General features: G+C 42.9%; 1 protein-coding gene and 1 long non-coding RNA gene across 6 annotated transcripts in view; one reads left to right on the top strand and one right to left on the bottom strand.

The window, feature by feature from the left end:
• Window positions 1–789: 789 nt before the first annotated feature.
• Window positions 790–10,565, bottom strand: LOC121820999 (uncharacterized). The gene is made up of 4 exons (XR_006061701.2): window positions 10,321–10,565; window positions 4,984–5,056; window positions 1,393–1,484; window positions 790–1,268 (listed from the first exon to the last, which is right to left on the bottom strand). It is a non-coding gene; the product is annotated as an uncharacterized LOC121820999 (long non-coding RNA).
• A 58-nt stretch (window positions 10,566–10,623) lies between these two features.
• The window catches only part of Mtf2 (metal response element binding transcription factor 2), a 47,395-nt gene continuing 30,082 nt past the window's right edge, over window positions 10,624–27,936 (top strand). The window contains exons 1-4 of one of the 5 annotated variants that reach the window (XM_016004336.3): window positions 10,862–10,982; window positions 27,441–27,457; window positions 27,538–27,639; window positions 27,749–27,830. Coding sequence is in view for 2 of the 5 variants with exons in the window: in XM_006985818.4 (XP_006985880.1) it covers window positions 10,978–10,982; window positions 27,441–27,639; window positions 27,749–27,830 (286 nt within the window). In the remaining 3 variants the exon portion in view is untranslated. Of the gene's footprint in view, window positions 10,983–11,542; window positions 11,647–21,079; window positions 21,184–27,440; window positions 27,640–27,748; window positions 27,831–27,936 lie in introns of those variants that run through there. The other 4 variants (XM_076547086.1, XM_076547087.1, XM_006985818.4 and 1 more) reach the window with 4 other exon arrangements.

Here is a 27,936-nt window from a genome sequence, read left to right on the forward strand (position 1 = left end):
GTGCTCCTGGATGTCCTGGAATTCACTCTGTAGACCAGGCTGATCTCAAACCTGGAGATCCACCTGCCTCTGCCTCCCAACTGCTGGGATTAAAGGCGTGGGCCACCACCTCCAGCAAAGCCAATATCTTGCCAAGCCGTGAAATCAAGGTGGCTAGGATGGTTTCAGGAGCAGAATTGGCTATGGCAATGACAGGCTTTAATTGTTTCCAGGACTAAAGCTTAGTGTGTCAGGAGAGCCAGAGAAGTTTATAACAGACTGTGAACACAGCCAGGCAGAGTAGAGCCAAGGACTAGGGCTACAAAGACAGACATGCTTTAGACAGTACTTAGGTGTGTAGGCAAAAGAAAATGTGTGTGCTAAGTAGGTTTGCTCGGCTGGAGCTTCCTGCTCCCCCTTGCATGGACTGGGAAGCCCCATTGCTCCTCTCTCTCTTACTCTGCCTGCTCAGAGAGTCTCCAAACAAAAGAAAGGCACCCAAAGTTCCGTGTTCTTGGCGGCTACTGCAGCCTCCTCCCCTGATGCCGCCAGCCACCCAAGTCCCCGCCTAAGCATTCAGCTTTCGATCATATTGGGCACAACCCCAGCTTGTGGTGGACATGTCATCACCCCTCACCTACAATCTATAAAATCTTCCTGCCTTAGATCAGGCAGAACTTCTCTGGCCTTGATCTCTGAGACCAGTGAACCCGCCTGGGAGTTGCTTTGCCCTCAATAAACCTGTTGTTATGCTTTTTCAGTTAAGCTTGATCTGGCTTACTACTTCAATGAAGAAACATTATTGTGGCAGAAAACCTATTAAAGTACTTTCCCAACCAAGCTACACCCCCAGCCTTATTTATTTGTCTTGGTTTTCCTTGATAGGTCTTGAATAACTTAGGTTAACTTTGAACATGTTATATAGCAGAGAATGACTTCATATTCACAATCCTCCTGCCTCTACCTCCTAAGTGTTGTGATTATAGGTGTGTGTCACCATGCCTGGCATATTTTGGTTTCTGTTCTGTTGGAAATGTAGAAGGGGATTACATATTTTTACATGCACATTATTGTTAATTGGTCTATTTATGATAATGAACACACGTATCAGAGATATAGAGAGAGAGATTTGACATATTTCGGGTCTCTGTTTCTAGGCATCCACAAGGCAAGGTTGCTGGCTTCTACTTGTTCAGACTGCTGTTGTGATTCCTGCGATCAAAATGCTCATCAGTATGGGGTTGGAGAGATGGCTCAGTACAATTCCTGGTGGTGTGGAGCTGGTGCTTCTTTTGTGGAGCAACAGAGGAAATGACAATGATCATTTATGAGCCATGATTTGCCCATGGAAGGAGACTGAGATAGGAACTGGGACAGGATGACTCAGCAGGTAATGGTGACAAGCCTGAATACCTGAGTTCAATTCCCGGGATCCACATGGTGGAAAGGAGAGAAGAGACTCCTGAAAATTGTCTTCTGATCTCCATTTGAGTGTGTGCCATGGCCTGTAAACATGCACACAAAACAAATAAACAATTATAATAAGAAATTGAGGAGCTTAAGAGATAATGAGGAGGTTAAGAGCGGCACTATTCAAAAGGACCCAGGTTCATTTCCAGAACCCACATGAAGGTTAACAACAATCTGTAATTCCAATTCCAGGGTTGCTGATGCTCTCTTTGGGCTTTTGTGGGCACTGAATTCATGTGGTATACACACATACATGCTGACAAAACAGCCATATACATGAAAATAAAATTTTTTTTCTTGGAGCGTAGGACCGAACCCAGGGCCTTGTGCTTGCTAGGCAGGCGCTCTACGACTGAGCTAAATCCCCAACCCTAAAAATGAATTTTTAAAAAATATTTTAAAAAAGAAACTGAAAGTAGTGGGACAAGATGGTTCTTTGGTGCTTGTGGGGGCCCACAGAGGCTCCCTAATAAGACCTTACTCAAGGTCAGAGAATCTGAGCTTGCTTTACCCAGCAGGGCTGCATAAAGGGATGATTTAGCTACAGGCGTGGTTACCAGGTGTTTGTTTGGAAGGGTCTACACTTGGCTGTACGTTGTGCTTTGATTTTGAAAGCGGGGGGGGGGGGGTGTCTTTTGACTCTCCCCTTGGCAGTGTATAAAAAGCCCATTAGAATAAATCTCGAGGTGGCTGGGTATTGATCCAGGGCCCTCCTGAAGCTATCCTGTGTCTCTGTATTTCTTGACATCTCTGCCTATATTTCTATCTAATTCCTCCTCATTCCTCTCTGCTCCCACCAAGAACCCTTTGACAGGTTGGAGCTGGACTCCTACAGGTGCTGTTTAAGATTAAGGAGCACACCCCCTTCAATAACCTAATGAAAGCTTATTGTGAATGACAAGGCTTGCCAAGCAGGCGGTTATAGATTTCAATCTGATGGACAGTCAGTAGATGGAACAGACACACATGCAGAGTTGGCAATGGAGAATGAAGACACACTGATGTGTTCTGGCAGCAGACGGGAGACGTCAGTGAAAAGACCCTTCGCTCACTGTTACTTCAGTCCAGAGTTCCCTGCCTACAGATCACAGATTTTTCTCAGTTGCAAAACTGCGATTTGGAGCAGGATGTGATGACAGAGTTAGCAAAGCTGAGGCAGGAGGATAGCAATAAATTTGAGGCCACTCTCATCCACATAACCATCTCCCAAAAACACAGGAATGAAAGTTCTTAAGCAGTTGTGGTGCATAGTTTTATGTCAACTTGACATAAGCTAAAGTCATCTGAGAAGAGGGAACCTTAATCAAGAAAATGCCTCCATAATATCAGGTCGTAGGAAAGCCTATAAAGGCATTTTCTTCATTAGTAATTGATAGAGGAAGGCCCAGCCCATTGTGTATGGTGCCATCCCTGGGCTGGTGTTTCTGGGTTCCAGGCTGAGCTGGGCAATAGTGATGCACGTCTTTAATCCCAGCATGCAGGGAGGCAGAAGCAGGTGGATCTCTGTGAGTTCAAGACCAGCATGGTTTACAGAGTGAGTTCCAGGACAACCAAGCCAACACAAAGAAATCCTGTCTCAAAAAAAACAAAAACAAAAACAAACAACAATAAAAAAAGGAAGCAGGCTGAGCAAGTCATGGGGAACAAGCCAGTAAGCAGCACCCTCCATGGCCTCTGCATCAGCTCCTGCTTCCTGTTTCCTGTTTCCTGCTCTGCTTTAGTTCTTGTCCTGACTTCCTCCAATGATGAATACCAATATGGAATTGTAAGCCAAATAACCCTTTTCCTCCCCAATTTATTTTATTTTATTTATTTATTTATTTTGGTTTTTCGAGACAGGGTTTCTCTGTGTAGCTTTGCACCTTTCCTGGAACTCACTTGGTAGCCCAGGCTGGCCTGGAACTCACAGAGATCCGCCTGCCTCTGCTGGGATTAAAGGCGTGCGCCACCACTGCCCAGCCCCCAATTTCTTTAAGTATTGGTGTTTTATCACAGCAATAGTAAACCTAAGTAAGACACCAATCAACCAAAATCACACAAACAAAAACCCTAAAACCCACTACCCCCCCCCAAAAAAAAAACCCCCACAGATGGGCATGGTGGTATTGCAAGTTTTGAGCTTTGCCTGGCTTATATAACAAGATCCAGGCTAGCTAGGGCCTCATACTGAGACCCTTATCTTAAACAAATAAACAAACAAACCCTAAATCTCCAAAACAAAACTACAATGAAACTCTTACAAATTTGTTCCCCTGCATTTGATCACTACTTATGGTACTCTAAATGAGTAATGGCCCTATAAGTTCATATATTTGAATGCTTGGTTCTCATTTGACGGAACTGTTTGGGAAGGATTAGGAGGTATGGCTTGTGGTGGTATTGTGTTCCCCAAAATATCGTGCACCCTAATAAACTTATCTGGGGTCAGAGACAGAACAGCCACTAGATACAAAGGCTAGAAAATGGTGGCACTCACATCTTTAATCCTAGCACTCCAGAGGTAGAAATCCCTCTGGATCTCTGTGAGTTCAAGGCCACATTGGAAACAGCCAGGCATGGTGACACAGGCCTTTAATCCTCAGAAAGCCAGCCTTTAATCCCAGGGAGTGGTGGTAGAAAGCAGAAAGGTATATAAGGTGTGAGGACCAGAAACTAGAAGCATTTGGCTGGTTAAGCTTTTAGCTGGTTAAGCTTCAGGCTTTTGAGTAGCAGCAGTTCAGCTGAGAGCCATTGGGATGAGGACACAGAAGCTTCCAGTCTGAGGAAACAAGACCAGCTGAGAAGTTGGCCAGGTGAGGTTAGCTGTGGCTTGTTCTGTCTCTCTGACACTTCAGTTCACCCCAATACCTGGCTCAAGTTTGATTTTATTAATAAGAACTTTTAAGATTCATGCTACAATGGCTTTTTTTGGGGGGGAGGTGTATCACTGGAGGTGGGCTTTAAGGTTTCAAAAGCCCTTGCCATTCACAGTTAGCTTTCTTTCTGCCTCCTGCCTGTTGACTGGGATGTACATTCTCAGCTTCTATTCCAGCACCATGACTGCCTGCCTGTTGCCACGCTACTACCTACCAGGATGGTTATGGATTCACCCTCGGAAGCTATAAGCACCCATTAAATGTTTTCTTCTGTAAGTTACCTTGGTCATGGTGTCTTATCACAGCCCACAGGCCCTGGGCTGGAGAGTTCGTTGTAGGGAGCCAGTATGCCAGCCACGCCCCGTATCAGGTAGGGACTGGGGAATGCTGGGAGAGCCTGCAGGCCAGGTCCAGCTTTGATGTGTTAAACCTCAGCAGGTTGTCCCAGGCTTGAAACAGTAGTAACCATTGCACAATTTTAGTCTGCTTACTGTCATCTTTTAGGGACCTAAAGTGACAACATTCTTTTTTTTTTTTTTTTCCTTTTCCAGACAGGGTTTCTCTTTGTAGCCTTGGCTGTTCTGGAAGTGACAACATTCTATGGCAACACAAATTTCCATGATTTCCACAGCAGAGATCGGAAGATGTGTTTAAGATTCTAGGTCATTATAGATATTACCTCTCCTTCCATTTTCTAGGTCAAAGTTACAGGGCCAACTACAGGGATGCAAGAGCAGAGTTTCACTGTGTGTCTAGAATAAAGAAGAAACAATGCTTGAGAAACAAGTAACAACATAAAGAGTACAGTTTATTCTGACTAGAGTTACTTTGTTTTATCCTTTGAGGGATTTGAAACCTATTTCTAAGTCTGACTCTACTACATCTTGTGTACTTAGTACAGATTTTGAAGCTCATGTTTATAGGTTTCATTACATTTTATTATGACTCCTTTAGTTCTTTGAGTACCAGTTTTCTTAAGTTAAATGTTGGTTCTAACTTTATACTCAGATGTATACATAGGAAAAACCCCTTTCTAAGAAATGGAAATGTTGGGGGCTGGAGAGATGGCTCAGTGGTTAAGAGCACTAGCTGCTCTTCCAGAGGATCTGGGTTCAATTCCCAGCACCTACATGGCAGTTTCACAACTGTCTGTAACTCCAGTTCCAGGCGATCTGGCACCATCACACAAACACACATGCAGGTAAAACACCAATGCACATAAAAATAAATATATATATTTTTAAAAAGTAGAGGTGTCATAGAGCTCTTTAATTTACAAGGTATTAGAATACTTTTCATGACCAAAGTACCAAAAGTTAGATCAGTAAGTGAAAAGAAGATTGTGTTTCTATATAATAAATTTTAAATTATGACACCCCACCCTGATCTGCATTTTGTCTTTCAGAGTTTTTTTTTTTTTTTTTTTTTTTTAAATTATTACTGTATGGTTCAGGCATGGTGGCACACGCCTTTAATCCCAGCACTTGGGAGGCAGAGGCAGGCAGATCTTTGTGTGTTCGAGGCCAGCCTGGTCTACAAAGGGAGTTCCAGGACAGCCCCTGTTACACAGAGAAATCCTGTATCGAAAAACAAAAACAAAACAAAACAAAATTATTACTCTGTGTGGCGGGGGAGAGAGGGAAAGAGAGAGACAGATGGACAGAGACAGAAACATATCTATATAAAGAGAGGCAGAGACAGGGAGACAGAGACGGAGAGTGGGTGTATTCATGCTCTTGTAGACGTCAGAATACAATTTTGGGAGTGAGTTCTCTCCTTTCACCATGGTATCCAGGGATCAAACTCAGGTCATTAGGCGCAACAAGCATTTTTGGCCACTGACTCACCTTGCTGGGCTTTTATTTATTGTTATTATTATTAATACTGAGACAGGGTCTCATGAAGCCCACTGTAGCTTTGAATTCACTCTGTCACAGAAGATAATTGCAAACTTCTGATCGCTTGCCTCCACTTTCTCAGTGCTGAGACTATGGGTGAGTACTACCGTGCGCCGTATATATGGTACTGAGGTTGGAACCTAGACATGCTACACAAGCTTCCAGTTGAACTTCATCCCAGCCACCTAGATTTCAATTGTCTAAAGTCAACTGTGACCTGAAAATATTAAATGAAAAAATTCCAGAAATAAAAATAACTTTTGTTTTATTTTTTAATTTTTTTTTCAATACAGGGTTTCTTTGTATAGCCTTGTCTGTCCTAGAACTTGCTCTATAGACCAGGCTGGCCTCAAACTCATAGATCTGCCTGCCTCTGCCTCCTGAGTTCTGGGATTAAAGGTGTGCACCACCACCACCTGGCTTATTTTTAAGATATTTATGGGGACACGTATCTGTGTTGGGGCATGTGCAGTGGAGAGTGTGGTTCTGGAGGTGGCCAGAGGTGTCAGATTCCCTTGGAGTTGGAGTTGCAGGTTGTTGTGAACCAACAGGATCCTCTGCAATAGTAGTATGCGTCCTTAGTTGCTGAGCCATCTCTCCAGCATCCACGGTAAGTTTTAAATTGTACACTATTTTGAGTAGCTTCACCAAGTCTCACAGTGTCCCCCTCTGCTCTGCATGCACATCCATGCTGTTTACACTACTGTTATGCTCTAGAGTCTCAGTCATCCAGCTGTCCTGACCTATGCTGTTAGTGTTCAAGTAACTTTTATTTTACTTAGTAATGGCTCCAAAGTGCAAGTTTAATAAGGAAAGACAAAAAGGCTGAGATTGCTCAAGTCTCTAAGAAATTTTAGGAGGAGAGGAAAGATGGAGAGACTACCTTCACTTTTTTATTATCTATCTATCTATCTATCTATCTATCTATCTATCTATCTATCTATCTATCTATCTATCTATTCTTTTGTTTTTATACTTTTATTTGTGTTTATTTATGTATGTATGTTACATATGGTGGCCAGAGAGGACGTTGGAATTCATGGAGGTTGAATTACAGGCGGTTGTGAATGCCCTTGAAGTGGGTGCTGGGCACTGAACTCAGGTCCTCTGGAAGAGGAGCAATTGAGTGCTTTTAACCACTGAGCCATCTGTCCAGACTTGAAACATATTTTCTTTCTTTTTTTTTTGATTTATTTATTTATTATGTACACAGAAGAGGGTGCCAGATCTCATTACAGATGGTTGTTAGCCACCATGTGGGTGTTGGGAATTGAACTCAGGACCTCTGGAAGAGCAATCGGTGCTCTTAACCTCTGAGCCATCTCTCCAGCCTCTGAAAAATATTTTCTAAAAGCAAATTCAAATAGCAAAGCTGATCAACTCAGGATGCTGTATTGGTTAGCATTCTCTGGAGGAAGAGAACTGGCATGTGTATGATTTATTAGAATGGTTTACGGCTTGTGGTCTGACCACTTCAACAATGCCTGTCCCTGGATGGAAAAGCCAAGAATCTGGTAGCTGTTCCCAGATGTTCTTCAGTCTACTTTTATTTATTTTTTGACCCAGGGTTTCACTCTCGCCCAGGCTAACCTTAAGTTCATAATGTATCCCAGCCTGACAAAGAACTCCCTGTTCCTCTAATTTCAGCCAAGTGCAGGGATTATGGGTAAGAGCCACCACATCTAGCTGATTTTTTTTATTACAACATATTATAGTTTTATAATTATTGCCAATCTTTTCCTGAATTTAATATATAAATTACACTTTTTCATTATTGTGTTTGTGTAAGAAAAAGCACATGAGAGTTCATTGCTATATGAAGTCTATATGAAGTTCAGGCATGCAATGGGGTCTCCTCTCTGAGGATAAGAGGGACCACAGTGTTAAAGTTTTTGAGATTGAAATGGCTGCTCAGAGGCACTGAATTACAGGAAACGATGAAGACGAGATTTAATGACTACTTAACAGGAATCTTGAGAACAATTAGACTAAATTCTCTCCAAGACTGATGTTCTACAAATTAGATGTGGTTGCAAAACAAATACATTTCTTTATGTATAATAATCTTTAACCAATTTTGAACTGCATCTGCTTTGTTTCATTTAAAACCTTCAATCAATACAGGAAGTACATTGAAGATAAATTTATAAGGAACAATGTTATAATGAGCCAAATGTGGTAGTACATGTCTGAAATACCAGCACTTGAGAGGTGAAGGCAGAAGGATTGAGGAATTCACGATCAACCTGGGATACATGAGAACCCTGTCTCCAAACATAAACAACAACCAAACTATGAAGTAATGGAATTGTAGTAGTGAGACTGGAAAGTTACATACAGTGAGGCTGCAATAAGAAGAAAAACCAGGTCAAGTGGTGGTGGCATACGTCTTTAATCCCAGCACTCCAGAGGCAGAAGCAGAAGCAGAAGGATCTCTTCGAGTTTAAGGCCATCTTGGTCTATAGAGCGAGTTCCAGGACAGGCTCCAAAGCTACACAGAGAAATCTTGCCTCAGAAAAAACAGAAGAGTGGAAAGGAATGGTCAACACATTTAAAAATATTAAAGTAGGTGTGATGGTTCACACTTACAATAACAGTAATCAAGAGGCAGAAGCAGGAGGATCAGGAGCTCAGGGCCAGCATTAGTTACATAGCTAATAGGAGACCAACTTGGCCTACATAAGGCCCTGTGTTGAGAGAAAGAGAGAGAGAGTGACAGAGACACAGAGAGACAAAGAGAGAGACACACACAGAGAGATAGAGAAAGACTGAAATGTACTGAATAAAGTATTGTATAATACAAAGCGAGGCATAGTGGCGCACGCCTTTAATCCCAGCACTGAGGAGGCAGAGGCAGGAGGATCTCCGTGAGTTTGAGGTCATCCTGGTCTACAAAGTGAGAGACAGCCAGAGCTACATAATAGAGATTCTGTATTGAAAAAAAAAAAGAAAAAAATATTTATAGTGTAATATGAATATGCTTATTTGCCAGATTTTTCAGAATATAAGTAAAGGGGACTTTTTTTTTCTTTTTGTTTTTCAAGACAGAGTTTCTCTGTGTAGCTCTGACTGTCTTGGAACTAAGTCTGTAGACCAGGTTAGTCTCGAACTCAGATCCTGAGTGCCTCCCATGTGCTGGGACTAAGGGCATGTGCCACCATTGCCCTTCAAGGGAACTCTTGAAATATGTATGAGTGAAAGGAATGTAGGTCACAAGAGGTACTTGCAGTGATATCGAGTTCCCCAAAATATCGTGCACCCTAATAAACTTATTTGGGGTCAGAGAACAGAACAGCCACTAGATACAGAGGCCAGAAAATGGTGGCACACACACCTTTAATCTCTTCTGAAGGAAGAGATCCATCTGGATCTCTGAGTTCAAAGCCACACTGGAAACAGCCAGGCATGGTGCCACACGCCTTTAATCCTAGAAAGAGATGGCAAGAAGCAGAAAGGTATATAGGGCGTGAAAACCAGGAACTAGAGCTGGTTAAGCTTTTAGGCTTTTAGCAGCAGTTCAGCTGAGACCCATTTGGATAAGGACTCAGAGGCTTCCTGTCTGAGGAAACAGGATCAGCTGAGGAATTGTCAAGGTGAGGTAGCTGTGGCTTGTTCTGCTTCTCTGATTTTCCAGCATTCACCCCAATACCTGGCTCCAGGTTTGTTTTTATTAATAAGACCTTTTAAGATTCGTGCTACAGGTATTTTTTCAGAGAGAGAAAATACAGTATTGACTGTCTCTGTGATGTAATCTGTGATTAAAAATATGACTCTGAAAATATAAAGGTATTACAGGTGTTTCTACAGGTGTCGGGTTACATCTACATATAAGTCAAAGAGATAAGCGTGTCCTCCGTTTATCAGTTGGAACTCTGGTCCACAGCTAACAATATTATGAAAGTTCTGTGTTCCTACAATCAACTGCTTTGCAGGAGAGTATGCTCAGGTCTTGTTACAATTAGGAAGGGTCATGAAGCAGGAAAACAGAAAAAAAGAAGTCCCTTTCGTTGTCAGAGGAAAAAAAGAGTGAGAATCTCCTATATAGATTCCAAATAAATTTGGATTTGGAGAGTAATCATTGAACGAAATTTGACATCCAAGGTTTCCTCCCCACTTACGGGAATTCTAATAGCAGGCCTCCCGGGTGAAGGTAAGAGAAAAGTACTTTTTCAGTTAATATCTCCACAGAAAGGAAATCAGCCTAGCGAGATGTACTGAGCAATACCCCATTTCTGAGGACGTAAAAAAATATGCACAGGATAGGTTGGACAGGACCTCTCCTTGAAAGAAGACGGCACGGGGAGCACCAGCGTCCAGAAGCCAGCGCTGCGCTCACTATTGTGTCTGCACCGGCAGCAGCAGAACTTAGTCCCACCTCGACATTAAAGAGTCCCTCTTTGTTCGGCGCTGGTCCGGGACGTAGGGCGCGGTGTTCTTCCGCGCTCGCCGCGCAGTCCCCGCCCCTCTGCGGCCCTGGAGAGCTGCCATTCGGCCCTGGAGTGGCTCCGCGCTCCCAGAATGCACCGGTAGTCCGCGGGAAACCAAAATGGCGAAGGGCTGTAACGAAGTGGTCTGTGTTTGAGGCCGGTGTGAGAACGCACGCTCTCCTCCCCAGCCCTCGTCCCCAAGGCGTTCGGTGTGTGTGCGTGCGTGTGCGCAGGGTTCCCGCCGGGGCGGGTGCCCAGGGAGTGCCCGGACTCGCGGGGAAGCGCCCTCGGGGACCTGATTGCTTCTATTTTCCTGTATGAAGCGGTTGGCACCACTTAAGTGACCGAATGAGGTGAGAGACCTTGGCCTGGGAACCGACTCCTCCAGAGGAGGTAGAGGTGGGGGAGAGACGGAAGAAAGGAAGCAAGGACAGGGGAAAGATGGAGGATCCGGCTCTGGGCAAGGGGCTCCTGCGGGGTGTTTTTGCATAGGTGCATGTGTTGAAAGGATGGATGGATGGAGTGCTCAGTGGAATGTTGGTGAAAATAGGCGCCGGAGGAACGGGCAGGGCGTTCGGGGAGTCGCTGGTGGAACGAGAGACGTTGAGACAGGGAAGCTGTGTTGGGAGGGCAGGAAGGAACCCGGGGGCGGGAGACGGTTGGAGGGGCAGGATGAACCTGGCGATGAGGGGGTGGGGAACTGAGGGGTGGAACCGTCAAAAGGTGGGGAGTCCAGTAGAGGGGCTGCCTGGCATTTTAGGGGGCGCTAAGGGAAGTAGCAATATGGAACCCGGCAGTGCTAGAATTGTGTTGAATTGAGGTATACAGGACTCGAGTGGACGGGCCTGATACAGTGTGAGGATGAGGGAAATAGTCTGGAAAGCAAACCTTGGAAGCTTAAAGGGAAGAAGTGGGAGGTGAATTGATACAGAGGAAGAGATTTTCTTATTAGGAGGCATTTCTTCTGATCAATTTAATTTTCCTGCTCAGATATTTTTATTCATCGTCACAACCTAGGTAATTACTAAACCAGGCTGTCTTAACATATTTCCATAGTGCCAGGCAGAACTCTGTGATTTACAATCTGATATCCTTGGTGGTTAGAATTTTTCTTTGGAAGAAATTAGAAGAACTGACTGGTTTATTGAATGATTCGATTGTTTGTGAACAATAGCAAGAGGTATATGGGATGCTATTGTATTTTTTAAGTAAAACATTTAACTTTGGTTGAAGATATTACCATGTAGTAATTCGAAAACCCAGACAAGCCTGTGAATAACCTAGAAAAGTACCTAATGAGATCAAAGCAGAACTAGGAACTCTGTAAATAGTGGTTGATTTGACTCCATTTGCTCTAGCAGTGACTTTCTCCTTCAAATAGATTCTATATCACCGTCTCTGCAGACTGTTTTCATTTTTCTCTTGGGAATTTCTTTTTTGGGAAGTAAACTTAAAAGTAATTGTGGGTAAAATAAGGTAAAGTTACATTATTTTTTTATGTGAGGGTGTTGAATCCCCTGGAACAGCAGTTACAGGTGTGAGCTGCCATGTGGGTGCTGGGAATTGAACCTGAGTCCTATGGAAGAGCAGACAGTTCTCCTAACCGCTGAGCCATATCTCCAGCCCTGTATCTTAAATTCTTTTTTTTTTCTTCCTTTTTTAATCTTAAATTCTTAAGTCATCTTTTAGGATGCTGGATAATGCTTTTAAATTGAGCCTTTTTTTTTTTCTTTAGTTTTGAAGCAGGGTCTTATTATGCAGCTCTGGCTTTGGCTGTCCTGAACCACTTAGTGTTGAGATCAAAGGTGTGATATTCTTGATCTTGAGTTAATGTCAGCAGCTATCATGGAGTATCCAACTTAAAGTACTTTACTTACGTGTATATTATGGAGAATTATTTTCCTTATTTGTTCAAAAAGTGTATATTGGGGACTTTCTGGGTTAAATGTAGTCTTAAGTGTTAAGACATGTTCAGTGCCCATGTAGAGTATGAAATTTGATTTTGAGCAGTGAGGAATGATAGGACACACACACACACACACACACACACACACACACACACACACACACAGTACAGCACCTCCAAGCTGTACAATTGCTAAAACTAATGAACCTTGACCTTAGTCATGATGGAAGTACAAATAGATTCATAATGGAGCATGGTATCAAGATAGCTGAGGGCAAAACTATCAAGTGTCAGGAAAACAAGCAACAAGACATAGCTGAGACAAAAACATGCTGGTCCAATGAAATACACAAGTGTGATTGCATCCCGAGTTTGGGGGGAAAGTATAGAGGGCATTTAAAAATATTGTTATATGTGCTTGCGTGCAGTGTGTGTGTGTGTGTGTGTGTGTGTGTGTGTGTGTGTGTGTAAGGATATATGTGCCAGTGTGCAGAGAGGCCAGAGCCATGACATCCCCTTGAGCTGGAGTCACAGGTGGTTGTGAGCTGTCTAACATAGGTGCAGTATGTGTTCTTAATAGCTGAGCCATCTCTCCAGCCCCTATAAAGGATATTTTTCACCTGTTATAGTGGTCTAAAATTTAATCTGTGGTAATGAGTGCATTTCGCTCTCTTTTCTTTTTCTTTTCTTTTTTATTTTGTGCATTGGTGTTTTTGCCATGGGTGTCAGGTCCCTTGGAACTGGAATTACAGACAGTTGTGAGCTGCCATGTGGGTTCTCTGGAAGAGCATTCAGTGCTTTTAACTGATAAGCTGTGTCTCCACTCCACCCCCACCCAGTCTGTCTGTCCTTCTGTCTGTCTGTCTTTCTTAGATTTCTCCATGTAGCCTTGGCTGTCCTGGATCTCACTCTGTAGATCAGGCTGACCTCAAACTGTTTCTGCCTCCCATGTGTGCTGGGATTAAAGGTGTGTGCCACCACTTCCCTGCCCTTTTTCTTTTATGTGTATGGTTGTTTTGCCTGCATGTATGTAAGTGCATCACATGGGTGCAGTGCCCACGGAGGCCAGAAGAGGGTGACATATCCCTTTGGAACTGGAGTTACAGACGGTTATAAGTTGCCATGTTGATTCTGGGTATCAGAGGTGCTGGGAATGGCACCTCGGTCCTCTGGAAGAACAGCCACTGCTCTTAATTACTGAGCCACCTCTCCAGCCCATGAATATATTCTTCACTGTTAGCAGGTAGGGGCAGGAGGATCAAAAAGTCAAGGCTGTTCTCAGCCAGATAGGAGTTCAAAGCTAGCTGGGACACATGAGACCCTGTTGCAAAAAAAAAAAAAAAAAAAGTGAACTTGATTTACCAAGGTCTAAATAATATGATTAAAAGTAGGCCTTATACTTAGACATATAGTGCTGGTTGATCTTCATTGTCAGTTGGATACAGTTCAGAATCACCATGGAAACACACCTCTAGATGTGCCTATGATTGTTCTCAAAAAGGTTTAACTGAGGAGGGAAGACCTACCCTGACTATGTGGGGCACCACACCCATGGGCTGGGGTCCTGGGTAGACTCAATGGAGGAAGCAAGCTGAGCATGAACATTGATCTTCCTGACTGCAGATCAGTGTGATAGCTGCACCCGGCTCCTGCCATGCTTCCCCCTTCCATGATGGACTGTACTCTGAAACTGTGAGCCAAAATATACACTTTGTTATATTGCTTTTGTCATTTTTTTTTTAATTCAGCAATGAGAAAAATACTGAATGCATATATTCTTAATAAAATTTCAAGCCATGAAGGATAAAGGAAGAAGGACTGGCACTCAATAGACTCAAATTTTTTTGCATCATAATACTGGGTATAGTAGATGAGCAGCACCAAACTTCTTGGGGAAATTATTTACAACATAAATTCTATATGTAGGAATTTAATGAGTCTGTTGTTATGTATTGCCCAGCCTGACCTGGCACTCCTGTGTTGAAGTTGTCTTCCTGCCTTTCCTAACTAGGACTGCCACCCTACCAGTGAGTTGTGATGAGGACTGAGGTATTTTTAGATATGGAAGAAGACCTTAGAAGTTTTATGCACATACATTTTATTGTATATCAGTTCTGTGGCCAGAGAATATGTGATCTGAAACTGTCATGATGTAAACTTCTAAGATGACAAGAATAAAGCCTAGCCATCCCAGATGGTTCAGGAACACTATCTAGAAGCAGGGGTTACTCGTGGAAAGGGAGAATTCGAAATTGTCTTTGGCCATTTAAAATGAGATGGTAATAGGATATATTAAGAATTCTGGACAAAGAGTTTGTTTTGTCCTATTCTGGTTTGTTTTTATTTTATCTTACTTTATTTTTTCCTTAGATGTGATGCCTGTATTCTAATGAGAGTGAGAAAGGGTGTGGATTTCAGTGGATGGGGAAGTGGGGAGGATATGGGACCAGTTGTGGTGATATATTGTGTATGCTAGTAAAATTTGCCAGAAGATCAGAGAACAGAACAAGCCACTATATTAAACATAGTAGCCATGCAGTGGTGGTACACACCTTTAATCCTAGCACTGGGGAGGCAGAGATCCGTCTGAATCTCTGAGAGTTCAAAGCCACCTTGGAATGAGATTGGCTCAGTCTAGGAGAGAAACAGCCAGGCAGTGGAGGCACATACCTTTAATCCAGTATTTGGGAATCACATGCCATTAATCTCAGCACTAGGAAGGAAGTGATGCCTGGGTGGAGAAAGGTATATAAGGTGTGAAGCTTTTTCAGGCTGAGGAGTTCTGGAGGTGAGATGTGGCAGTGGTATGTTCCTTTGTCTCTCTGATTTTAGGTAAATTTTATTAGGGCACAAGTATATTACCACAACTGGTTGGGGAAGGGAAACCATAATCAGATATTAAATATACTTTGCGGATGTTGTTTTTAAGACAGTCTCACCGGGCAGTGGTGGCGCACGCCTTTAATCCCAGCACTTGGGAGGCAGAGGCAGGCGGATCTCTGTGAGTTCAAGGCCAGCTTGGTCTCCAAAGCGAGCTCCAGGAAAGGCACAAAGCTACCCAGAGAAACCCTGCCTCGAAAAACAAAAAACAAAAAAAAAAAGACAGTCTCATGTAGCCCAGGCTGGCCATGAACTCCTGACTCTTCTGTCTTTACTTCTTGCGTGCTGGGATTTGTAGAAGTAACCGTCTTATTAAATAAGAAACACAGAGACAATGTAAAAATAAAGCCCAAGAGGTCAGAGCTAAGAGCCTTACCCTTCCTGCTTCAGTGATCCTCTTCAGCCAAGAGAGACCTACTTCCTGTGTGTTTGTCTTTATATAGCTTTTCTGTTCTGCCTTCTCATTGGTTGTAAACCCAACCACATGACCACCATGTCACTGCCTGTCTGTACAGACCTCCAGATCTTCTATGGTTGGTATTGAGATTAAAGGCATTTGTCTCCAATGCTGGCTGTATCCTTGACCACACAGAGATCTACCTAGCTCTGCCTCCCAAGTGCTGGGATTAAAGGCGTGCATCGTGCATCACGAATCACGAACGCCCAGCTCCCGCTATGGCTTACTATTAGCTCTGACCCCCAGGCAACTTTATTTATTAACATACAAATAAAATCACATTTCAGTACAAATAAAATATCACCATAGGGATTGCTGGTCGTGTGCCAGTTAATACTACTTAATTTTCAGTGACTAATATTTATGGAGTTAAAATATATTTCCTTCATTTATTTAGATTATTATATAATTACATCATCTCCTTTTTCCTCCCTCCAAACCCTCCCATATACCTCTCCTTGCTCTCTTTCAAATTTGTGACTTATTTTTTCATTAATTGTTGTTTTTATACACACACACACACACACACACACACACACACACACACACACACACACATATTTATTCCTAAATACATAAATATTCTCAGTCTGAATAATGTTATTGTATATGTTTTAAGGGACGATCATTGGGTATTGGATAACCAACTGGTGTGCTCTTCCCTGGGTAAGGCTATTTTTCCCACTCTTAGCATTCATTAATTGCCTGTCTTTCTTTTGTAGGGTTGAGGTCTCCTGGGCTTTCCCCTGCCTGCCCATGCTGACATGTCTCTCCGGTTTGTTTTTTGTTTTTTTGAAACATGGTCTTACTTGGTAGTGAACTCACTGTGCAGATCAGGGTGGCCTTGAACTCATTGAGATCTGCCTGTGTCTACCTCTTTTTTTAATTTTAATTTTTTTATTTATTGGTGTGTTTGCCTGCATATATGTTTGTAGGAGCATCCCCTGGAACAGGAGTTACAGACAGTTGTAAGCCGCCATGTGGGTGCTGGGAATTGAACCTGGGTTCTCAGGAAGAGCAGCCAGTGCTCTTAACCACTGAGCCGTCTCTCCAGCCCCGCATCTACCTCTTAAGAGCTACAACTAGGAGCTGGAGAGATGGCTCAGAGGTTAAGAGCACTGACTATTCTTCCAGAGGTCCTGAGTTCAATTCCCAGCAACTACATGGTGGCTCACAACCATCTGTAATGAGATCTGGCGCCCTTTTCTGGTGTGCAGTCATACATGCTGTATACATAATAAATAAATAAATCTTTAAAAAAAAAGCTACAACTAAAGGAGTGCATCGCCTTGTTCAGTGCATGTGTAGGCAGTCATGTTGGTGAGACTTTATGGGTGTGTCTTCTGACATTCTTTGCAGACACAATCTCACAGCAAACCCCCTGTTCCTCTGGCTCTTGCATCTTTCTGTCCTCCTTTTCCTCAATGTTCCCTGAGCCTTAGTCACAGGAGTGGTGTTGTAGATGTGTCTGTTGGCACTGGACTCCACATCAGTTGCAAAGGGAAGTTTCCTGGATGAGGGATGAGGACTACACTTAACCGTGGGCATAAGAAAAAGTATTTAGAATGTAGTTAGGGATTATGCTCGTTTAGACTTTACTAGCCCTGGGTAGTTGGCTAGATTTCCAGTACTAGGCAAGAGTTCCCTGTCTGTTATGAAGGTTCTAAGTACAATTAGAGAGTTGTTGGTTACTGCCTAGTTATGCATGCCACTACCGCACCCTAAAACTTACTGTGCCATGCTGGCCATTGTTGTTTCATAGACGTCATAGCTTCATAGGACTGCTGCTTCCTTCCTTTGGCAGCTTGTGTGGCACCTTCTGGTACCTAACAGGCCTAGGGAGGCTTTCAGGTTATTTCTAGCTCTGGTGTCTCTGGGCCTAGCGTCTGAAGTTCATGGTATCTTCGGCAATAGGGCCTTGCTTTCTACCCCTTGGGTGTGGGTACCCAAGGGCATTAGCAGTAGCCTGTAATGTTTCAGGGTTCTCTTGGACAACCCTGACCAACAACTCCATTGGGTTTCTCGTGTGGTATTGGCGATTTTGTTAGATGTTTTTGGCTCTTGAGGGAGCATTGTCAGCCCAGATGAAAAATTTTTCTTTTAAACTATATGTTTATATGAAGACTTATGTATATTTATGGAATTTAAAGCTATTTATTGTGTATGTGTGGTTGCCGCTGTTATGCCCAGATTGTGGGGACCCCCAAAAGACCACTAGGGAGATGGAATCCCTTATGAGGTTTGGTCTGTCTGTCTGTCTGAAGCAGTGGAGAGAGCAGAGAGCCCTGAGTTCAGGCGGGGTAGAATTCTTATCATAGCAGAGGTTGGGGTGAGGGGATTTCCAGGGTTCAGGACCTTGTTTTGTTGACATTTGTCTAGGGGTATCTATAAAACAAAAATAGATGTGTGCTAGACTCAAGGACATCTGGCCACCTTGTCTAATGGTTGGATGTCAGGTACTTCCCCTTAGATGTAGACCTTCCCTGGGTGGGGTCAGCTTATGACTTTTCCTGGGTCTGGGTGTTGCCTCAGTAAGTCTGTCACAGAAGCCGTGTCTGGGCCTCAAAGCCTGTCATGGCAGCTGTGTGGTCAAGCTGTTTTGGGGCCCCTCTACATCTACAGCACACGTGTGGAAATCAGAGGACAACTCTGGGTCTGGGGATAGAACTTAGGCCAGCAGGCTTTGTGGCAAACCTCTTTACCTGTTCAGTCACCTCACTGGCTCTTAAAATTTCATTTGTTTGGATGGACTTATTTTTGTGTGTCCGAGTGTTATGCCTGCATGCATGCATTTGCTTGGTATATCCACGGAGGTCAGAACAAGACACTGGGTCCCCTGGATCTGGAGTTAGAGACAGTTGTTAGCTACCACGTGGTGATGGGGAACAGCACTGCAAGCGCAGTGAGTACCCTGAGCTGCTAAGTCGTTTCTAGTTCTTCTGTGAGATGGGGTTTCTCTGTAGCTTTGGAACCTTTCCTAGAACTCACAGAGATCCACCTGTCTCTGCCTCCCTAGTGCTGAGATTAAAGGCTCTGCCACCACTGCCCTGCCTCCTCTATGGAGTTTTAATGAAAATTCTGACTTAAAAGAAAAACACCGCCTGCTTTTGAAAACAAGACTGGGATAGGGAGGGGAACAATTGCTTTTCAGTTTATTCCTTTCTTTCTAAAAATATTTGTGGAGCTGGAGAGATTGCTCAGCAGTTAAGATCCCTGGCTGCTTTTCCAGAGGACCCTGGTTCTATTCCCAGTTCCCACATGGTAGCTCACAACCATCTATAATTTCAGTTCCAGGGAAATCTAACACCTTATTCTGGTCTCCCTGGACACTGCATTAAAGTCATATACAGATATACATGCAGGCAAAACACTGAAACACATAAAACAAAATTTAAAGACGACTTATTTTTGATGCAGTGCCCAAAGAGGAGCTCCCCTGGAGCTGGAGTTACAGGTTGTTATGAGTCTCCTAACGTAGGTTCTGGGAACTGAACTCTGGTTCTCTGAAAAAGCAATGCATGTGTTTTCATTCTTTTCCTATCTTCCTTCCTCTCCTCCCCTCTGCTCCCCTCTCCCCCAGAGAGAGTTTCTCTGTGTGGCTTTGGAGCCTGACCTGGAACTGTAGACCAGGCTGGCCTCAAACTCAGAGATCCTCCTGCCTCTGCCTCCCTAGTGCTGGGATTAAAGACGTGCCCCACCACTGCCTGGCCAGTGCATGTTCTTAACTGATAAACCATATCTCTAGCCCTCTTTTTTTTTTCTTCTTCTTTTCAAGGCTGACCTTGAACTCACAGAGATCCTCCTGTGTCTTCTGGAGTGCTGGGATTAAACACATGAGTCATTTTGCCTGGCAATTTCTTGCTATTTAAAAAAAATTTTTTTTGAGTCAGTTTCTCTGTGTAGCCCTGGATGTCCTGGAATTAGCTTTGTAGACCAGGATGGCCTCCAACTCAGAGATGTTTATAAGTTTAAGAAAGTTGTGTGCCATCACCACCTAGCTAATTTAATTTTTTTTTATGTATGATAATGTTAATTTTTTAAAACTAAGAAATAAAGCAGAAGCCATGTGGTGGTGTCGCACGCCTCTAATCCCAGCACTTGGGAGGCATAGGCAGCCAAATCTTTGTGAGTTTGAGGCCGGCCTGATCTATAGAGCGAGTTCCAGGTCAGGCTCCAAAGTTATACAGAGGCTAGCCTGCAGCCTGGTCTACAGAGTGAGTTCCTGCACTACACAGAGAAACTCTTGTCACAAACAAACAAACAAAAGAAATAGAGCAGAGCTAGCTTAAAAAAATTTTTAAAAAAATATATTTTGCCTGTGTATCTTTGTATCACACATGTGCCTGATGCCCATGAAGGGTTGATGCCGATCCTCTGAGGCTAGGGTTATAAACAGTTATGACCTGTTGTGTGGTAATTGGGAATCTGGAAGAGCAGTCAGTGCTCTTAACTACTGAGCTGTCTCTCCAGTCTTAGAGCTAGTCTCAAATCTGCTTGCCTTATGCTTTCTGATCTTGGTAGAACTTTGGTTTCTTTGATGTTAGGTGTCCATATATTCCTCAGTTAAACAGAAAAGCATCCAGGCTCAGATTTTATTTTACTTTATCTGCTTCAAAAGGTAAGAGAATTACTTCCTCATAGGTTTGGTGCATCTGGGTCCTGTTTTGGCTCATTGAGCTTTGTGAATTTGATCATATCTGAGTGAAAGAGTCCACCAAAAGTGTCTTCCTCATTTGTTACGTTATATCCTTCACATCACAGGGAGTGGAAGAAATTCTGGGAAAGAATGTAGCAACCGTAGCAGTTTTGTGCTGTTTAGAAGGGACTTAAGCCCTGTGTGGTGGCAAACTCCTGTAATCCCAACACTGAACAAGCAGAGGCCAGTTTGAGCTACAATGTGACATCCTGTTTCAAAACCTTAAAACTGAAAACCATATCAAACCAAAAAACCCAAAAAGATGAGACTTCTTGTTCCTGGGTTTGGGGTAAGGATAGACTAGGTGGGTTTTGATTTGTTTGCTTTGTTGTTTTGTCCCGTAGTTCTGTTCCCCCTACTATTGCAAGACCATTTTGCTTTATAGGTTGATGAATCAAGGAGAAGGACTTTATTGCAAGGTGGCAGTGTGAAGTAGGATTAGATTTTCCTTCCTTTTTTCCCTTAGCTGCCGAGTGGTTCACCATGGACTAGAGTAGTGGCAAGGGTACTGGAGACGTGATTGTGGTGGAGTGGAGGTGTCATGGCTGATCTGTTCCCAGAGAAGAGGAGGGATTGGAGCAGCACAGTAGAGGGATGAAAGTTCCCACTGGGGAGGTGAGTCCTGTGTCGGGTGGTAGCGTTCAGCCTTAGATTCAACTAGATTTTAATCTAGCCTAAATTAAACAGCTAGTTTTTACTAGTAGTTTACTGACTGCTTATTGTTTATCTGTGTGTTGTGCTAAGTACTCAGGAGGATATGGTAAGCAAGCTTGGACAGTTTTCCTACCCTTTAGAACATAGGCTGTATACAGGGTGGAGAGTAAAGACCCATTTTCTTTTTTATTGAAGAAAAAATAATTGAAATGTCAGATTTCTTTGTTCTTTTTTTGAGAAATTATACTAGGTTCTTAAGTTGTATTTTTCACTTTCTGTTAATTCTTTGAGAACTTGATAAAATGTATTTTGTTTTTGTTTTTTTCTAGACAGGTTTTCTCTGTAACCCTGACTATCTTGAACTTGCTTTGTACTGAGTTTGAGGCTGACCTTGAACTCAGAGATCCACCTTAGTGTTAGGACTAAAGGCTGCACCACCACTGTCCAGCTGATAAAATGTATTTTGATCATTTTCATCCTCTGCTCTCAGACTTCCTCACCCCTAACCACTCTCCTCCTACCCCCTCTGTTAAACTATCCACTGAGTCCAGGTGGTGCTGCCCCGGGGTGTGAGGGCCATATACTAAAACTTGATATTATAGCCTCAGAAAGTATTTTAAATGCAACCCCAACCTCCCCCCACCCCCACCCACAGGGTTTCTATAACTCTGGCTGCCCTGGAACTCAATATGTACACCAAACTGGTCTTAAACTCACAGAACTCTGTCTGCCTCCTGAGTGCTGGGATTAAAGGTGTGCACCACCACCACCGCCCAGTTACATTTTAAAATATGTATTGTTGGTATGTGTGCATATACCTGTGTACCATAGCATTCATGTGGAGATCAGAGAACATCTTGCTGCAATTATTTTTTTCCAGTCTGTGGGTTCTGGGGATCAAACTCAGGTTGTCAGACTTAGCAGCAAGTACCCTTACTTTCTGAGCCATCTTACTGGTCCAAAGATTATTTAGATTATCTATCTAGGCTCTAACAATTAATTCAGATGGTTTCCTAGTTAACTAGGGGAACAAAATAGGAAGATAGGATGGGGAAAATTATTTCTTTTTCTTTAATCTACATTATTTAAATTATTCAGCCAATTACCAAGTTATTGAGTCGGGGCCTTATTTAGTAAACCAAAAAGGGAAGACTATTTTTTTTAGCCCTTTGTTAACCATTTTCTCTGTTGAGTGGCATTCTCTATTAAGTTAGGTATCCCAGGGGCTGGAGAGGTGGCTCACTGGTTAAAAGTGCATACTCTGTTTGTAGAGTTTGGTTCCCAACACCCATGTTGGGTGGCTTAACACTGCCTGTAACTCCAGTTATGGGAGTATCTTACACCGCTGACTTCAAAGGGTACTGCACTTAATGTGCACACATCTCTATACAGAGACACACATAAACGCAATTAAAAAGACAACAATTTAAAAAAAAACTTGAAAAACAATTCTATTACATTTATCTATTCATTCATTTATCTGTTCGTTCGTTCATTCATTCATTCATTCATTCATTTATTTATTTATTTATTTATTGAGACAGGGTTTCCCTGCAGCCTTGGCTGTCCTAGAACTTGCTCTGTACCCGAGGCTGGCCTTGAATTCACAGAGATCCTTTTGCCTCTGCCTCCTAGGTGGCTGGAACTAAAGGTGTGCACCACCACTCTGGCTCTACACATAAATCTTTATTGTTAACCATTGTAGATTTAACCAACCGTCTTATTAAATAAGAAACACAGAACCAATGCAAAGAAAGCCAAGAGATCAGAGATAAGAGCCTTACCCGCCTGCTGCAGCTAGCCTCTTAAGACAAGAGACCTCTCCGAAAGAGAGCTACTTCCTGTCTGTTTGTCTTTATATAGACTTTCTGTTCTGCCTTCTCATTTGTTATGAAACCAACCACATGACTGCCTCTGTTGGCTGTATCCTTGAACACACAGAGATCTACCTAGCTCTGCCTACCAAGTGCTGGGATTAAAGGTGTACACCACCAACGCCCAGCTTTTGCTATGGCTCTAATAGCTCTGACCCCCGGGTAACTTTATTTATTAACACACAATTAAAATCACATTTCAGGCCGGGCGGTGGTGGCGCATGCCTTTAATCCCAGCACTCGGGAGGCAGAGCCAGGCGGATCTCTGTGAGTTCGAGGCCAGCCTGGGCTACCAAGTGAGTTCCAGGAGAGGCGCAAAGCTACACAGAGAAACCCTGTCTCGAAAAACCAAAAAAAAAAAAAAAAAAAAAAAAAAAAATCACATTTCAGTACAAATAAAATATCACCATAAACCATGTTTTGGCAACCTTACTGGGTTCTTTCTTTCTTTTTTTGGTTTTTTTTTTTTTTTTTTGGTTTTTCGAGACAGGGTTTCTCTGCGTAGCTTTGCGCCTTTCTTGGAGCTCACTTGGTAGCCCAGGCTGGCCTCGAACTCACAGAGATCCGCCTGGCTCTGCCTCCCGAGTGCTGGGATTAAAGGCGTGCGCCACCACCGCCCGGCTTCTTTTTTTGGTTTTTTGAGACAGGGTTTCTCTGTGTAGCTTTGTGCCTTTCCTGGGACTCACTTGGTAGCCCAGGCTGGCCTCGAACTCACAGAGATCCACCTGGCTCTGCCTCCCGAGTGCATGGGATTAAAGGCGTGTGCCACCACCGCCCGGCTCTTTTTTTTTTTTAATCTTTATTTTTATTTGTTAATTGTGTGTATGTATGTAATGTATGTATGTATATATGTGGGCATGTGTATATATACCATGTGCATGTGGAGGTCAGAGGAAATTGGTAGAGTTTTTTCCTTCTACCCTATGGATCCTGAGGATTGAGCACAGGTCATCGCTTGGCAGTAGGCATCCATTCCTGCTGAGCCATCTTGCTGTGCGCTCATTTTCAGTACTTATTGAGTATGGAGGTGCATAACATCGTGCATGTGGAGGTCCGAGGACAACTTGTCAGATTATGGGAGTCAGTTCTTTTCTTTTACCATGTGGGTTTGGGGGTGGGGAGCACTTCCCAGATGAGCCATCTTTTGTCATTCTGTCCCCAGCCGCACTTTCTGAGACAGGGTCTCACTAGCTGACCTGGAACACGCTATGTAGACTGGGCCTTGAACTCAGAAACATCTGCCTGCCTTTGCTTCTTAAGTGTTGGTCTTCTTAATAGCTTTTTAGAGATTTTGCTGTGGACAGGAAGGAAAAAGTAAGGTCAAAGGGTAAGTGTAACCTATTCCTAGATTGGGTTCTTGTTACCAAACACAGCACATCAGCAATTTCAGGAGCAGGGAAGAAACACTAGGAAATGAAAAGTTACCAAGTTTGATGTTTAATCAAAGAATGTGTGCTGCATAAGAGAAGTAACAGAGTGGAGAGTAAGACGGGGGCATCGCCACCACAAGGGGGAGGGTATGTTGAAACTGTAGCAAAGCATATGAAGGTATCTGGGATGTTTGCCACTTTGATTGTGTAGTTTCCATTCCAGAATTAGGGGGCATTCTGCTGACTTATTTTTCATACTTAATTATGCTGTTCAAGTTTGGTTAGTTAGATAAGGGATGTTTGCTTATTTATATAGGTTAGACATAGCCCAGGATAATCTTGCACTTCTCAAGCTTCCTGTGTAGTTGAGGATGACCTTGAACTTCTGCTCTTCCTGCTTGCCCAGTACTGGGATTTTAGGTGTACCACTACACCTGCACCTGGTTTTCTTTTGTTTGGTTTTGTTTTACCATGTTCGGGACATGCTAGGCCAGCACTCTACTGACTGAGCTGCATCTCCAGCTCTCTTTTGTTGGTTTGAAGATTATCATTCCATTTTTTAGTGACTGTTTGCAGTTACCACACTTGTAGGTTTTGAGTTTGTTGAATACATAGATTTAACATTTTTCAGCAATTTAGAGGGAAAGTATCAGTTAATTCTTTTTGGACAACTTTAAAATGTATTTCTTTCATACCAAAACTCTGTAACTATAAACATTTAATCCTTCCTTCTACCTCCAGCTACCTCCATTCTACTTCTTTCTTGTCTATGAATTTGACTGTTTTATGTATCTCATATAACCAGAATTAAACAGTACTTGTCTGTTTTATCTGAATTGTTTTACTTAGTGTAATGTCTTCAAGATCCCATGCTGTAGCATGGGCATGATTCCCAGAATTTGTGTTATTTTTAGTCATTGAAAACAGTTTTCCTTTGTTCTTAGCTACTGAGATTTTTTTCTCACTTTTACTTACTTTCTTTCCTTTTTTTTTTTCTGAACTTTTATGCTCTCTTACTGTCTGTATAGTTTTACATGTCCTTGTATGTACACTGCTTTGTCCTTTAAGGAAATTGATGTTGGGGCTGGGCGGTGGTGGCGCACGCCTTTAATCCCAGCACTCGGGAGGCAGAGCCAGGCGGATCTCTGTGAGTTCAAGGCCAGCCTGGACTACCAAGTGAGTTCCAGGAAAGGCGCAAAGCTACACGGAGAAACCCTGTCTTGAAAAACCAAAAAAAAAAAAAAAAAAAAAAAAAAAGAAAGAAAGAAAAGAAGAAAGAAAATTGGTGTTGGGGCTGGAGACATGACTCAGCAGTTAAAGAGCACTGACACTCTTCCAGAGGACTGTTTGAGTCCTGTCACCTACAAAGTGGCTCACAACCATCCTGAAACTCCAGTCCTAGGAGCTCCAACATCCTCTCCTGGTCTCCTCTGTGACCAGCCACTCACATGGTGCACAGACATAAATTCAGACAAATAAAAAATATATAAAAATTTTTTGAAAAATCTAAAGTTTTCTATTTTAATTACATTCATTTTGTGTATGTGTGTGCCATTACATGCATGTGTAAGTCAGGACATCTTGCAGGAGTCTATTAATTTCCTTCCACGTGAGTCCTAGGGATCAAATTCAGGTGGTCAGGCTTGGTGGCCTGTGCCTTTATCTGCTGAGCTTGTCAATGGTTCAGTTGTCAATTTTTTTTAAAGATTGATTTATTATGTATACAGTGTTCTGCCTGCACATTTGCCTATAGGCCCGAAGAGGGTACCAGATCTCTTAGATGGTTGTGAGCCACCATGTGGTTGTTGGAATTGAACTCAGGACCTCTGGAAGACCTGCCAGTGCTCTTAACCTCTGAGCCATATCTCTAACCCACCTCAGTTGTCAATTTTTTTTTTTTTTTTTTTTTTTTTGGTTTTTCGAGACAGGGTTTCTCTGTGTAGCTTTGCGCCTTTCCTGGAACTCACTTGGTAGCCCAGGCTGGCCTCGAACTCACAGAGATCCGCCTGGCTCTGCCTCCCGAGTGCTGGGATTAAAGGCGTGCGCCACCACTGCCCGGCAAGTTGTCAATTTTTAAAAAGAACTCTTTTGGTTTTGAGACAAGGTTGCTCTGTAGACCAGGCTGGCTTTGAACTCACAGAGATCTGCCTGTCTTTGCCTCCTAAGTGCTGGTATTAAAGGTGTGTGCCACCACTGCCTGATTAAAAAAGAAAAAAAGAAAAAAAAAAAAAACAACCCCAACTTTTAAGTGTGCATATTTAGATATTCTCCCCTCTTCCAAGATAATTTCTGTAGTGAGTCTCTGTACTACTGCCTTCCCCGTGAATGTGAACATGGTCATCTATTCCAGAACTCATATATCTTACTTACATGTGGTCTAGCTAAGAGGTTAAAGCTTACATCTTTAAAATTTTATTTAAAGGCAGGGTTCCAACTGTGTAGCTCAAGTGGGGCTGGAACGCCTCAGTAGCCTATGCTGGCCTGGACTTTTCCCTGTGCTCAGCCTCCCAGATGCTGACATTACAGGCTTTTGCCACCATACCCAGCTATTTTCAGCTGTTGTGCTAATATGTTTTGGTGAAATGACTGCTGAATCTTTCACTTAGGGTAGGCAATGAGAAAATATTATGAATTGTTTCTGTTTTTTTTTTTTTTTTTGGTTTTTTCGAGACAGCGTTTCTCTGTGTAGCTTTGCGCCTTTCCTGGAACTCACTTGGTAGCCCAGGCTGGCCTCGAACTCACAGAGATCCACCTGGCTCTGCCTCCCGAGTGCTGGGATTAAAGGCGTGCGCCACCACCGCCCGGTATATGTTTCTGTTTTGTTTTAAATCTATTTCAAAAGCATTTGTCATTTATTTGTTGTTTTTCTCACAAATTAAGGTTTTGTACCAAAAGTTTTGGTTAACATATGAAATATATCATTGGTGTAAAACTCTTGTAAGTCTTACATTTGGTCTTTTTATTTCCTGAATAGAGACTCTACAGGAGCAGGTAACTCACTGGTCCACAAGCGGTCTCCTTTACGTCGAAACCAAAAGACGCCAGCATCCTTGAACAAGCTGTCTTTACAGGATGGACATAAAGCCAAAAAGCCAGCGTGTAAATTTGAAGAGGGTCAGGATGTCCTAGCTAGATGGTCAGATGGCTTGTTTTATCTTGGAACTATCAAAAAGGCAAGTTACCTTAATAGATCTCCATCTTTATAATAAACTTTGTAATAATTTAAAATTTAATCTTGTGCTTATAGTTTTAAGAGATTAGTGAATTCTCTCTCTGTTGCAGATAAACATATTGAAACAGAGCTGCTTCATCATATTTGAAGACAGTTCCAAATCCTGGGTTCTCTGGAAGGACATCCAAACAGGCAGGTGCTACTGTTTCTCTTGAACACAATGTAGACTGAATGAGCTTTCTTCAACATGGCATTGTCTGGTGCTAAATCAATTGAATATACTGTCTTTCTATGACTC

This window comes from Peromyscus maniculatus, chromosome 10 (assembly GCF_049852395.1).
Source record: "Peromyscus maniculatus bairdii isolate BWxNUB_F1_BW_parent chromosome 10, HU_Pman_BW_mat_3.1, whole genome shotgun sequence".
Taxonomy (NCBI): Eukaryota; Metazoa; Chordata; class Mammalia; order Rodentia; family Cricetidae; genus Peromyscus; species Peromyscus maniculatus.